Source organism: Sarcophilus harrisii, chromosome 2 (genome assembly GCF_902635505.1).
Source record: "Sarcophilus harrisii chromosome 2, mSarHar1.11, whole genome shotgun sequence".
Classification (NCBI taxonomy): Eukaryota; Metazoa; Chordata; class Mammalia; order Dasyuromorphia; family Dasyuridae; genus Sarcophilus; species Sarcophilus harrisii.
Genome location: NC_045427.1, coordinates 297,880,194 through 297,895,597, shown reverse-complemented (window position 1 = coordinate 297,895,597; position 15,404 = coordinate 297,880,194). Strand labels below are relative to the sequence as shown.

The window sequence follows — 15,404 nt, the reverse complement described above, 5'->3', positions numbered from 1 at the left end:
TCTGGGATGATCAGCTATAAATGGCTTGCCATTTTCAGTTGGACAATGATCCACGACTAGTCTGAAGGACTTATGATGAAAAATCCTATCTATAACTGAATGGATGCTCATCAATTGGAGAATGGTTGAATAAATTGTGGTATATGAATGTTATGGAATATTATTGTGCTGTAAGAAATGACCAGCAGTATGATTTCAAAGAGGCCAGTTGAGACTTACATGAATTGATGCTGAGTAAAATGAGCAGAACCAGGAAATCATTAGACACAGCAACAAAACTATATGATGATCAATTCTGATGGACGTGGCTCTCTTCAACAATGAGATGGTTCAAATCAGTTCCAGTTGTACAGTAATGAAGAGAGCCATCTACACCCAGAGAGAGAACTATGGGAACTGAGTGTGTACCACAATAGAGCATTTTTACTCTTTGTTATTGTTGGCTTGCATTTTTGTTTTCCTTCTCAGGATTTTTTTTTTCCTTTCTAGATCCTATTTTTCTTGTGCAGCAAGACAACTGTATAAATATGTATACATATATTGGATTTAACATATAATTTAACATTTAACATGTATTTTACTACCTGCCATCTAGGAGAGGAGGTGGGGGGACAAAAGGGAAAATTTGGAACAGAAGATTTTGCAAGGGTCAATGTTGAAAAAATTACCCATGCATATGTTTTGTAAATAAAAAGGATATAATAATTTTTGAAAAAAAGAAAAATCCTATCCATACTCAGAGAATGAACTAATTGTGTCTGAATACAGACTGAAGCATATTCTATCTTTTTTTTAAACTTTATTTTTCTTGAGGATTTTTTTAGATTGAGATATCTGTTTTCTTTTACAACATGACTTTTCTGAAAATGTTTTATATAATTTCATATGTGGTTTTTTAATGAGGGCTGGAGGTGGGGATAAGGAAAGAATATGGAACTCAAAAGTCTTAAAAACAAATTAAATTAAAAATTGTTTTTACAAGAAAAATATTCAATAAGTAAAATAAATAAATAAAAAGAAGGTAATATTTTATTATATGCTTTTAAAGAAGTAAAGAGTATGAAATAGAGATCTAATTTCATATAGAACCCTCTTTGTGTTCTCATTTGTGTATAGAAATGCTCTTTTTTGATATTCAAAACAAAAATTCAAATTCAATAAAAAAGAAAAAGATAATAAAAACTCCTCTAGAAAGTCAAATTGAAGCATCATACATGGAACAGAAAACCAAAAAATAAACTGGATGATTACTATATTAAAGAAACTCTGAAGCAGGTAACAACACAAGAAAAAATGAAGCAGATAGAACAATTATAAAATTATCTCCCAACGCCACAAATATCTATGGAAAAAAAGCAATAACAAAATCAATAACACTGAGGAAAGAATGATAATTAAATATAAGACCAAATCTAGGAATCAACAAAATTAAAAAAGCAAATAAAGAATATGCATGATAATAAATTGATTTGGAAGACAAATCAAGAAGTACAAATATTAAACTAAACAAAAATTAAACTAACAAATATTAAGCTATTAAACTCCCCAGAAGGGGAGTGAAAGTGGGGACAATGAATAGACACAGATTGGATATGCAGAGTAGATATGAGAATTCAAGAATAATACCAAGACTGTAAGCTTCCATGAGATAATGATGTCCTTGACAATAATAGTAATGATGGGGAGAAGAGAATATATCAATGAAAAAATGAGTTCTGTTTCAGAAATGTTGAGTCTGAGAAACCTATAGGACATTTAATTTGAAATATCCAAAAGGCAATAATTTTTTGGTCACTTCCTAATTGATGGATATCCCTTCAGTTTTCAAATCTTTTGCCACTGTGGGGGAAAAAAAGAGCTGCTAGAAATATTTTTGCCCAGCGTAGAGTTTCATTTGATTAGATCTAATTTCTTAATCTACCTTCTCATTTTATTACTCCCTTCTTTATCCTTTTCACTTCCTGCTTCCAAATTATTTCTAGTTTTCAGAGAATCTATTGCTTGGATAAAGTTCTATACCAAACTATTAATTTTCTTTCCAACAATTTCTTCCATAGTTCTCATTTCTTTTCTTTTTCTGCTAAGGCTACCATTTTTTTTAATTAATTTTTTTTATTTTATTTCATTTTTCCTAGGTATTCTGACCAAGAGGGGTTTTTCTTTGAAGCTTTGCTTGAAGATTTTTAAAACCATTCTCTCATCATTCTTACTTTTTTATGCTCAGAGAGTTGTTTCTTTCCTGTCAATTTTCTAGTCTATTTTATGACTTCAAAACTAGATAGCAAACAACAATTGTCAAATGGCCCTTGTTCCTACATCCTATACAAATTTAAGCAGTTCTCTGATGGATCTGGGAATTCTTTCTCTAATACACCACCTCTCCCTGTCCTGGAATGAAAGGCACAGTGAGCTCCTGTCTAGACCCTGTACCCAGTCCTAGGACACTCATTCATGTTACCCTATCCCAATTTGAATCAGAAAAATGGATATGACTTTTTTCTTGGATTTTCTGATCAAGATTCATTTTGATGTGTTTTTCAGATCTTTGTAGAGAAATTTTAGATGGAGGTTCAATGTGCTTTTTCATCTTCATATACTTTCTATTTATTTTATACATATACAATAGATACAAAGTAACACTTTGAGAGTTGTTTGGGGGAAGGCAGCCCAATTACAAATCAATATACTAGCTGCCACTCCTACAGGGGAATCACATTTTTTTTTTTTTTTTTTTGCTGAGGTAATTGGGGTTAAATGACTTGCCTAGGGTCACACAGTTATATTGCTTCTCCAATTCAAATGTACACTGCTTGAGAGCAAGGACTGGGTGATTATTTGAAAATTTTTTTGTCTTTTTTTGTATCCACAATATTTTAGCTTAATGAGTGCTGATGACTAAGTGACTAATTTACAGGACAATCAACAAAGTCAAAATCAGCAAAAGTCAAGAATGATGAAGATTGAGAAAATGGCATGAGATTTGGCGATTAGGAAATAATTTGTAACTTTGGAGAAAGCAGTTCGGGGCAAAGATGACTGTAATTTCAAACTGATGATGATATGCCAGACAAAAATAGAAAAATTCAGAAGGATTGTAAAGGGCTGAAAATCTTAAAAGGTCTGCTTGAATCAGACAACCCAGCACTTAAGGCTAATTACCTATTGGGCAATAACTCCATTAGCATATTTTTGGAAAAATGTTCCTTCTCACTATTCCATGTTGTCTCGATCTTTTGGTGTATACAGATAATCATAGGAGGGATTAGGAGGTGGAGTGAGACAAGCCAGACTCACTTTGCAGGAGGACCAGGAGAAGGGAGGTTGGTGGAGAGCTTGTGGTAGTTTTGTCCTTCTTCACTTCTCCCCCTAAAGACCAGGACTTTTGCTTATCCTGACTCTGGCTGATCCTGAAGTCTCCAGGGAACTAGCCCAGAATTTACAAGGATGGATTTGGGGGCAAAAATAATGAGTTCTATTTTAGACGTGACAATATTGAGGTGACAAAGAAACAGAATTCAAAATACCAGTAAATAATGGTATTATAAGTTTGGAGCTCAGGAGAGAGATTAGAACTATATCAGTGATATTAGTCTGCACACAGATGATCATTAAACCCACAGAAATTGATAAAATCACTAAGAGAAGTTGTAGAAAGAGAAGAAAAGAAGGTTTAGAATAGATCTTTGGGAGCTCACATTACAAGAATATGCAGCAAAGGATACTGATAAGAAAGAGAAACAGGTGGGAGGAAAAGAGACAATAAAAACACAGAGGAGAGAGTATAGAAGAGGAGTAGGAGGTAAACAATTTCATACACTGAGAAGGTACCCTACCCTTAAGGATAACTATTCCAGGGTGAGGAACAAAAACATGGGGAAAGAAACTTGCATTGAATTTGGCACTGAAGAGGTCACTGGAAATTCTTTGTAGAATGATAAGGGCAAAAATTACATTGCAAAGCATTGAGTAATAAGAGAAGAAGACATGGAGGAAATGAGTTTAAACAAATTTTTAAATGAATTTAGTTGTAGAAGGGAAGAGAAATGTAAGATGATCACTTAAGATAATGGCAGGTTCAAGTGAGATATTTTAAAGACAGAAAAGCTCTGGGTAGATTTGTAAGCAGAAGGGGAAAAAGTTATCAGATAATTAGAGATTCATGATTAACACCTATGACATAAAATTATTTTCAATATCTTAAGGGAAAACTACTAAACTTCTTTTGAGACAAATATGTTCCTAATAAAATAAAGTAAGATACAATAAAGAGAGAGATAAAGTAAGGAAAGTGAGGTATAAACCAATATTTATCATATCCCACTCTTCCCCTCCCCCTCCATCATTCATTCCCTGTGATCACATTGAACTTATACAAGCAACGAAATATTAAGCTCAATATTAGATAATTGTCTAGCAAAACTAAATATATTAAAAATAAAAATAACCAGAAACTTCAACATTACACCAAAATACAGAAAATAAGTTTTAAACAAATATATATTCAAAAATTTGAAAAAGCACAGGTATAGAAAGGTCAAGTTTTACTATGATAAATATATATATATATATATATATTTAATATATATACATATATATGCATTATGTATATTATAGCTAAATCTTTCTCAGTGGTATTTGGTTTAAATAAATTCACTAATTGAGAAATTCCTCTTAATCCAGCTGCATTGCTGTTTATCTTTCATGATATCTTCTATCCTTTATTTGGTTAAAATTACTCCCCCTTGCTATAATAGTAAAAGGCATGTCACTGCATGCTCTACTATTTTCCCCCCAAGAATTTAGTCTTTTATATTAATGCTACATTTCAAAACTTGAGATTTTTGTTGTATACAATGTAATTTGCTACTGTAAAATCAATTTAAGCCAGATTATTTTTCAATTTTCTCATCACTTGTCAAGGAGGAAGTCTTTTCCTCCACCCCCAAAGTAGTTTATATTTTCAGGTTTATCAAACACCAAGTTATTGAATTCAACTGTCCCACTGTTTCATTTTTCTTTATTTATTTAATATCACCAAATAATCTTGATAATTTTTACTACTTTAAAATATAGTGTAAAGTCTAGAAGTGGTACTCTTTTCATTCCTATTTATTTTCCTACTTCATTCCTACTTACTTTTCAGACTTCTTGTTGAGATCATATGATCCTCAGAATGTACTCTTTTTCCTATTTTGTAATTGATTGAAAAAAAAACTTCAAACTTAGGGCAGCTAGGTGGTGCAGTGGATAGATCACCAGCCCTTAAGTCAGGAGGGCCTGAGTTCAAATTTGACCTCAGACACTTAACACTGCCTAGCTGTGTGACCCTGGGCAAGTCACTTAACCCCAATTGCCTTAGAAAAAAAGAAACAAAAAAAATTGCAATTAGTAGAATCTTCTGGCTATATTGGTCCAACCTAACCATGAGTAATGAATATTCTTCTAATTAATTATTTAAGAATACTATTGAACATCTAAATGTATGTCTAGTATTAGTAAAAAGTAACCTAGCCTTACATAATGGCTATACTAACAGATAGTGTAAAGCTATCACAACTTCTATATGATTAAATATAAAAGCTTTTGTTAACAAAAATGAATTAAGTGGCTCACCTACCAAATTCTCATATGTATATATCTAAACAGTTTCACAATGGAATCTTCTAAATTAAAAAAAAAAGAGGTCTTTTAAATAAAAGTTTTAATGGGATTTAAATCCATTTGATAAAATTTTGAAAATGCAATACCTTATTATTATTAACGTACAGGAACAATTGATTGTGCCATCAAAAAAGATGGAAACTTACTAGCAAAATTTAAACACAGATCTTTGAACAATTGAGAGATACAACTGAAAAAAGGAATACAGTAAAGGTTGGAATGGAACATTTCCCATGAAGCTGGGCATGGACTCTGGCCCCTTCTAGTGCAAAATATGAGTTGACCTCTTGCTAAAGAACTTCTACGATCAGCAGTTCCTAATTATTTCTCAATTGTTTCCTTGACTGGAAATTGTAACAAAAAAGTATTGGCAACTAAGACAAGGTGAGTTGCCCTCCTCAGTAGACTGTAAGATTTGAGTATGTGGCAGGACAGAGGCAATGCTACACATGAAGTCAGGAAGACCTTACTTCAAATATTGCCTCAGACAATTAATAGCTGTGTGACACTAGGCAAATCACTTACCCTCTGTGTGCTTCAATTTCTTCAACTATAAATTGGGAGTAACAATAATACCAACTTTCTAAAGTTGTTGTAAGGATCAAATGAGATAATATTTGAAACCTTAAAGCATTATATAAATGCTTGTCCTTGTTGTTGGTGATGGTGGTGGTGGTGGATTCATATTAAAGTTTTGCTTCTCTTTCTCTTTTATGAGGCAGTTGTTTGGGACTATGCCAACACATGGCAATTAGAATGTGTAGTTATCTGGGTGAGCTTGATACTGAAGCTCAAGTTTCTAGCTATCTCTGGTTCAATTATTTCTTTCCCTTAATCCAGATTATTAAACATCAATCCTGGGAGATGTTTCCAGCTCTGTTGCTGAACCTGAGTTCAAGTCCCTTAGTTTCTACACTGGCGATGGCTCTCAGGGAAATTCTGGCTTCCTGATACTTACTATTGCAATGCTCAGAGATAGAGATGGGCATTGAAAGAAGAATACTGAAACTGAAAGCACTAAGAAAACCCAAGCCTAGCGTTGAATGGACAATACATTCAAATTCTATTAGTCCTTCAGAGGTAATGATAGACTGAGGGAAAACTGAAAGGTCTTTATAGCAGTCCTACAAAAATGACTTAACTATTCAGGGATAGTATAAGAAAAAAAAATGAATGACTGCTTTACATTTTAAGCATTTATTAATGTGCCCTTATAAGTCTTATGTTTTAAGAAATTTTTTTGGAAGATATAAACAGTTCACCTACAGCTGATATCTATTTTATACACAGAATACTTGTTCTTGAAAAAAACTTGTTATTTTAGGAAAACCCTAGGTATAACTTTGTTTATGCAAATTATCTCCAAAACATGGGAGTAGAAGTATAAAGGATCAGAGAAAGCAAGAAAAGATTGACAGCCCCTCTCTTTAGAACAAGGGGGCCATGAAGATAAACCTGAGTTCTGTATGGTCTAAAGAGAGGGACATTTTGGAGAAAGGTTACCCACTCTACATACATACACACACACACACACACACACACACCCCATACATGGTTAAACAAGATCGTGATTTAGTGTCTACTAATGAACTTCTTTTATTGGTTCTATGTAGCTTTGAAAGCTTATAATTTTAGCTCTGACAATCATTAAAATCAAGTATCAAAATACACTGAACTTAAAACCAGATCTTCAAATTTCATAGTTAAACAAAGAGTTAAAATGAAATTTTCAAAAAAAAATAATGAAGCACTAAAAAAAATATTAATAATATTTTAGTGAGAGAAAAAAGGTTTTTGTGCAATGAATAAAGTAAAAATTATTTTTAATGTTCTTTTCATCTTGAGACTTTTTAATTTTTTCATATTTAGTTATAAATGATATATTCATATAGTAATAAACTATGTAATGTGTGAATAACTGTAGTTATACATGGTAAAATATTTTTTACTAATAAAAGTACATGATCAAAAAAATTTGGAGCAAAAAGGATGGAATGTTGGGATGAGAGTCAAAAGGTTCAGGTTTTTATCTTGGGCTACATGACTTTATGTGACTCATATAACTCCCTCAAACTTTGTCATAAGTTACAGAAGAAGGCAGGTACAAGGAGTTTCCTATACTTAAAAAATTACAGGCCATTTGCTTAGCTGGGGAACTGACCCATTAATTATATTATATAATTATCTCATTTCTTTTTATGCAGGAATGGAAAGCTGCCTAGAAACAAACACAGAGAAAACAATTTACTTTTCCATTTAAGATGATAGCTATCAGACTAAAGTCACTCTAAAGATAAATTAGCTATAAAGTCTGTCAGAATAATACATGAACAACTAAATTCTGCTTATTCCAAAAAATACTCCTCTTTTTTTAATGATATCTTTACTGGCCAAGATATAAGTAATTATCAGTTACATATATACAGAAAAGTCATTATCTTATTTTATGGCATGTTTTTTTTTTTCCTTCCCAAAAAGTCTTTCAATAATAAAGTAAATGTCATCTTTATAGAAATTTTATTTAAGAACTATCTAACTACCTTCTGTTTAACTAAAGAAGTACAAATATTCCATTGTTTTACGAAAGAGCAAACAGATCTCAGAAAATAAAAAAAATAAGTATTTTAAGTTAATTTTATGTGTATCAATAAAAAGCATGGAACTGAAATAACCCTGAATTTAGAATCCAGTGGGAAAAGGAAAAGGAAAAGAAAAATTGAAGATATGATTTGCCTTCAAGTGCTTAGTAAATTGTCTCTCTTTATTGGTCAATAAAGAGCAAAAGCTTCATTAAAATTGAGGGTCAAATTAAAACAAAATAAAGATATTCAGTCCAGTTCCCCTTTCTGGTATCTCAGTATATGTGAAATATGGAAGAAGATTTCTCTCCAATTTCTGGGTCCAAGAATTAGATTGATGAGGTCAACAAATAGAAGTATTTCTTAATTGTGGCTGTTTTCATTTTCATGGAAATCATGTCATCAGTCTTATACATGAAGAAACTGGGGCAAGCAGCAAAATATAAGAGATTTTCTCCAATATCAAAGAAATTAAAGCAGCCAGGATCACATCTGTTTTAGCATGCATTACTACTGAAATTTTAAAGATGAAAATAATTTTATCTAAAAATAACAAAGTTTATGCTATGTTCACTTTTTTTCTTTTTTCATGTTTTTTTCCCTCCCTCAGGGTTTCTACTTTTTGTCCTAATTTTTCTCTCCCAATATGATTCATAAAGAAATGCATACAAAAAAATGAATGTACATGTATAACCTATTAAAAAAAAACACAAAAGAATAAAAATAAAGTTACTGGTAGATTTAAAAACATGTACCTACATAAAGTGGCAATTAACTTGTTTATATTGTTTTCTGGAGAAAAAGCAAGCATAATAGGCCTTTGCAACTAAAATAATCAGGATCTCTAAATACTTTTAAATTTTATTCCTGCCTTTTATTTTTAATCACTTTATATTAATCATTCCTCTTATTCATCTTCTACCCTTTATCTGCCTATCTCCACACAAAAATTAATTATCCCATATAATAAAGAAAAATAGTTGGGCAAAACCAACTAGCAGTGATTTATATCTTTCAGATTTCTCCACTGATACAAGATAAGCAAAATTGGTAATTATAATTAATTTAAGTTGGCTGCTTTTCTTCTATAGTTTTCATTTAGATTATGGGAGATATTGGTAAATATATTTTTGCTTCATCAGCTAATGATCTTAAGATACACTTAAATTCAAGAATGTAAAAACCCCTTGACAATAGATAATGCTTTTCAATTTTTTTTTCTATCAGGTTTTATTTTAGTATAATGGAAGATTAGAGAAACTAAAAAGATTTTATTAATATATAATAATACAAAACCCATTATACCTTGACACGGATTTCTTGGACCATAAAGTTACTAAGAATGTTTGGTTTTTTGTAAGGATAGGCTAAATTTCTGTATTGACAGTGTAAATCTTTACTTAAAATACAATAGGGGAACTTCTTTTTGAAAGATAATATTTATATAGGTATTAACATGTTTATATATACACACACACATATATTCTTTTTATAGAATCACAACCATAAAATCCAAAGAAAATTATTCTTTTGTGCCAAACACAAGATAAATTCAAATGTGGTATAAGATAAAGCAGTTGATACATCAGATTACAAAATAAAAGATACTACAAAAATAAAACTTGCTTCTAAACTAACGTAAAAACTAGTAGCAAAACCTTGACCAAATACTATCATTGCATATCAATTATTGTTATGTATTATTTTTTCTCTGTTATTCTTCAAATACTTAAGGCCAGCTTTAAGAAAGTGAATAAAAAGTTTCTATTGATGAATAATCATGTCAATTGTCATTTAATTATCACTTAGCATTTAGTTTAAATTATGGCCCATATTCCTTTAAGATTCTTCAATGAACCTAAAAGTCAAACATCAGTTTATTTCAGGAAGGTTGACTAAATGGATATAAGAAGTCAGCAGAGATTAAATCAGAACAGAACCATTGATCAAGGACGCCTGGAATTCTTTGGAATACAAATAGTCTATCAAGGTTAATGAGGTTCAACTTGAGTTTAGAACAAGGGAATTAATGTACTTGGTATATTCAGCACAGTTACTGATTTAAAGTCTTAGATAAATTTTCAAAGGTAAGTTATATAAACTCAAAGTTAAGTTCTACTTTTGCTTTCAGTTTTGATTAGTGTGAAATGATTGCTCATATTTTATTATATATTTGAGTCTAACCAAAACGATTACAATTATTAACATAATAAAGGTACTTTTAAAAATTTACAATCTTTCTAGAAATACATGTGAGGATAACAAAACCCATCCAATCACCCACATTATCTAATATATAAGTACAACAGTTAGAAAATATAATGTTTCTCAAATGAATCATTTTCTATTGCTTAATTCCTCAATAATTATTCAAATATGAACTATCATTCATTAGCAAGGCAGTAAGCTGTTTTGTTTGGAATACAAAGATTAAATCAGTTAGAACTTTTTAGTGCCTACGCATGCTGGACCCTACACTAAGATATATATGGCATGATGCTATGGCAGAAAAATACAAACAAACCAACATCAAAAGTAGCAAGGTCTCAGAATGCATTAAAAATTATGCAGCTTTCAAGAATAAAAAAGCAGTAGTCTGTCTCCCTGCACCCTATCTTAATATGATCATTTTTGAATTCCTGTTTTCAGTTCTAGGCACCACATTTCAGGAAGGACATTGATAAAAACATTAGAAACAACTGGAAGGCATAGTGAATAGAGCTCTAGATCTACCTGGCATCAGAAAGACTTGAGTTCAAATTCTGCCTCAGCTCTTTAATAGCTGGGGAAGATATTGACCATCTGCCTGCCTCAATTACTTTGTAAAATGAGAATAACAAGAAAGCACCTACCTCCCAGAGTTGTTGTAAGAGTCAAACAAAATAATATACATAAAGCATTTTAAAAACCTTAAAGTTCCTTATAAATGTTACTGATCATATATAAACTACAGAACACTTAGCTTATATGGTGGGATTAATTGGTTGAAAGTACAAAGAATATTTAGCCAAAGGAAGAGAAGACTTAGGAAAAAATATGATAGCTGTCATCAGATATCAAACTAAATTGTCACTAGAAGTGGCAATAAGATTTGTCCTATTTAGCCATAGAACACACAATAGTAAGTAGAAGATGTAAGGAGTTCAATTCATGTTTCAGTGGACAATATGCTATTTCATGATCTCTTTCTGTTACGTGGTTTATACTATTTTAAAATTAGCTTGTAAAAAAAGAGATAGAAATAATAATCCCAGGTACTTTTAAAAAATGTTTTCTTATTTAAACTAAAAGGTGAGAGTTTAATAACTTGAGCGCAAAGCTATCTAAAACAATTTCACAATGTCTGCAAACAATGCAGAATATATCAAAGCCCTCAATGAAGTAAATCTAATCAATAAATTCTGACTAAAAGGAGTTGAGCAGAAACTAATCAAATCTTACAATAAAAGTGAATGATGTTCTTTCTAAATGACACAGAAAAGTTCATTTTTCATCATCTCCAGAGGAAGACTCTTGAAAAGGATTATAAAAGCGCAATGCAAAATTTCCTACATCAGTGTTAGAATTAAACATTCACAGTGTCTCTCTCTATTTGATATACATGATAAAAAAAAAGCATTAAAGCTCAATATCCAGTACCCTAAACCAAAATCTCCCATCATGATTCCAACACTTCTAATCCCTACAAATCAAAGGATAATTAAGCAAGAAGACAAAGGAAAAATCCAGGGTCAGTGAATAGGCAAAAGGTGACTATGATTAGCAAATTTTAAAAAAATCAAACAACAGCCAGCTCAATATTATTTTTTTAGCTCATTCCACAAGTAGAAAATCAAGTGATGCAATCCACACAGAAAGAGAGAAAAGCAGTTCCTGATTCTGAACAGTAGGCAAAAGGATTTGTTCACTGAGTTAGTTACTAACATTTTTTGTAAACTTTCTACTTCAGGAAAAAGAACTACATTTTTACAACACATTACTTTTCTTAGTTATACAAAAGTTTGTTTTTTTTTTTTTTTTTAAAAGCAACCTACGATGATAATTTAAAATGCTATAAGTCTATCACTGATCTAAGCATATTTCTGATAAGCTAGTTATTAAATAAATTGGGATATATTATGTAAGGAACATAAATATTTCATATCTTTAAAATCCTAAACAAAATCCAAAAGATATTTTCTATAATTCCTTGACAACACAACTGAAAAATACAAACTCTAAGGATAATAACAAAAATTCTTTTTTCCAGTTTCATAAAATTAACTACTTTCTGTACTTAAGTCCCAGTATATCTAACTGTTCATTTTCAATTGTGAAATCCCTCAGTATAACACTTCAATAAAATTATAGAGGGAATGTTAATATAAAAATATATATACTAAAGAAGCAACTAGGTGGCACAGTGGATAGAGCACCAGTCCTAGAGTCAGGAAGACCTGAGTTAAAATCTGCCCTCAAGACACTTGACACTTAGCAGCAGCTGTGTGATTTTGGGCAAGTAACTTAATTGAGGTTAAAATTCACCAACTATAAATGAAGGAATAAATACTAGGCTAGATGGATGCTTTCTGAATAGAGTATTTGACCTATCTTGGTTATTCAATTATAACAAAAATGAAGTAGTTTCAAATATATCTTCTCTTATTCCAATACTTTTTTTATAATTACTATATTTATCCTAGAAATAAAAGATTAATATAGGGTGTCCCAAAAGATTTAGGATAATTTTAAGCTTAATAGCTTTAAGTTATTAGATTTAAATAGTTTAAAACTACACTATGACTTCTGGGATAGTCTGTATAGTGGAATGTGTATTTCTCTAATCTAATTTATGACGGATCAGAATAAAACTACAAATTCAAGGACACTTCTCAAACCCACCAGATCCAAGTAGCTTTAGTTTGGAAAGATTTTGGTTTGAAAAAAAAAAAAGCTAACATCACCCTTTCAAAGTAATTTCCCACCTGTCAACATTGTATTGACACACATCTAGTTTCTCAATGGAGAGGATCACTTAGATTTTCCAAGTGAAAAATAACTGCCATTAGAATAAGAACATTTAAGTTAGGAAAAGAAGGGGGAAAAGATTGTTTGGCTATGAACAGATGAAGAAGAGGAGGTTTTTGTGGATTAAGAACAAATTCAAATTTTCCAATTTTTTTTCCGGTTCATCAGATAATTTTGTTGAATCCAACTGTGGTTTTAGAGATTTAATTTACAATTTCAGTCACCTCTGTTTGTTCTTCTAACTGTGCTTTTTCCTTGTCTTTTCTCTCAATGCATCGCTTCAATTCCTGTACCTCAGACATCATGACACTATGGTTCAACTTGGCTTTCAGCTCTGAGATCTGTTTCTCCATTTCTTGCTTCTCTGGATCAGATCTCTCAAGCCCTTTTAAGATAAGATAGAATTACATATGTAAGTAATATATACATACATAAATGTAATATTTATGTAACATACAGATCCTTTATACACAGAAGAATGTAGGTGCAATCCACGCATCAAGAAGCATTTATGGGGATTCACTGTGCCAACATATAAAGGTATTATAAAAAAGCTAATAAACCCAGTTCTCAAAGTTATCTCTAGCCTATCAAGGCTATAAAACATAGAATAAAAACAAAATAAGATACTGAGTAGTAGCAGTAGTAATAATAACAACTAACATTTATAAAGTACTTTCTAAAGTGCTAAGTATCTTAGTAAGCATTTTGTAATTAATATTTTATTTGATTCTCACAACAATCCTGGGAGATACGTATTATTAATATCCCCATTACTTCACATAGAATCCTTTCCCGAAAACCCTAATGTGCTACTTAAGTATCTTAAAATGGAGGTAGCTACATATCTCAGTGGATCAAGTGCCAGGCCTGAAGTTAGAAAGATCTGATTTAAAATTTGGCCTCAGTTACTAGTTGTTTAATCCTAGCCAAGTTACTTAACCTGTTTGCCTCAGTTTGCTGATCTATAAAATGGGGATGCTAATATAGCTATCTCCTACAGTTGTTGTGAGAATCAAATAAAATAATAATTACAAAATGAATGCAATGAAGTAGTTCTTGTCTCTTCAAGGAATGCAATGAAAGAATATGTATATCCTTTGTCAATCCAAAAGAGTTGCCCTGTGCTATTGTATCTCAATTTTCTACAGTGGCAGGACCCTTTAGTTTAAATAAAATTTTAACAAAGCTTACATTAAAATTCTTTAAAATTAATATCCTTAATGCCTATTAATGACAATTTTAAATTAAATGATTGCAGTATTTCAGAATTTCTTGCAGTACAATCTGAGAAACATATTATGCTAGTAAACCACCAAAGCTAAAATTTCTCCAAAGAGATTTCAAACAGTGAAATCCTACTCTTCTAAATCTTACTTGTGGCTTTTACCCATTCAGTTGAATGGGAACCTGCAACCTAACTATTCCATCCAAGGAACTATTATGGAAGTTCAAATAATGAAAACTCTTTTTTGCAATATAAATAATGAACTGGTAATTTTAAATCTTTTATTATGACTTGTATTTCTATAATCACTGATTTGCTAAACCAGGAGAGTTTTACTGGAAATTACAACACAAAGCAAGCAAATTTGATTTGACATTATTAAAATAAGTTAGGATTCTAGTGCTTTAAAAAAAATTATAATTGAAAATTTAAAAAAATTTAAGATTGTTTTTCTTTTAAAAACTATTAAAAGATCATTTTTTCCCTAGCTTACTAGAACTACAGAGAGTAACTTGCAGCAACAATAAGTAAATTTTGAAGTCTCTCATCTAACCACTGTTAACAAATTCTTTCTCTTCAACAAAATGGCAGTTAACAACATGTAGTTGTAGGAAAAAAAAGAATTACATATATACATATACATATATATATATATATATATATATATATATATATATATATAAAACTAAAAAAGGGACACAATGCAAAATGAAATCTATTTGAATTCTCATAATGAAATAAAGGCTACCAAGATCTATTCATTTGTAAAATTACAAAACTCTATTAGATGTGTCTAAGATCTTCTCTAAGTCTGAAATCATATAGCATCTACAACTCTTTGGTTTAAACTAATTAGCTAGTTTAAAATATGTCTTCTTCCAATTATTCCATAGCAATGAATAAAGTCTTTTGTCAACAGTCTCATGAGA

At 30.9% G+C, this 15,404-nt stretch overlaps 1 protein-coding gene across 7 annotated transcripts in view; it reads right to left on the bottom strand.

Annotated features, from left to right (window-relative positions):
- CEP128 (centrosomal protein 128) overlaps positions 1–15,404 on the bottom strand; it is a 269,958-nt gene that overhangs the window by 145,388 nt on the left and 109,166 nt on the right. For all 7 annotated transcript variants that reach the window (XR_004231984.1, XR_004231986.1, XR_004231985.1 and 4 more), the window contains one exon: positions 13,472–13,632. Coding sequence is in view for 1 of the 7 variants with exons in the window: in XM_031952430.1 (XP_031808290.1) it covers positions 13,472–13,632 (161 nt within the window). In the remaining 6 variants the exon portion in view is untranslated. The remainder of the gene's footprint in view (positions 1–13,471; positions 13,633–15,404) is intronic.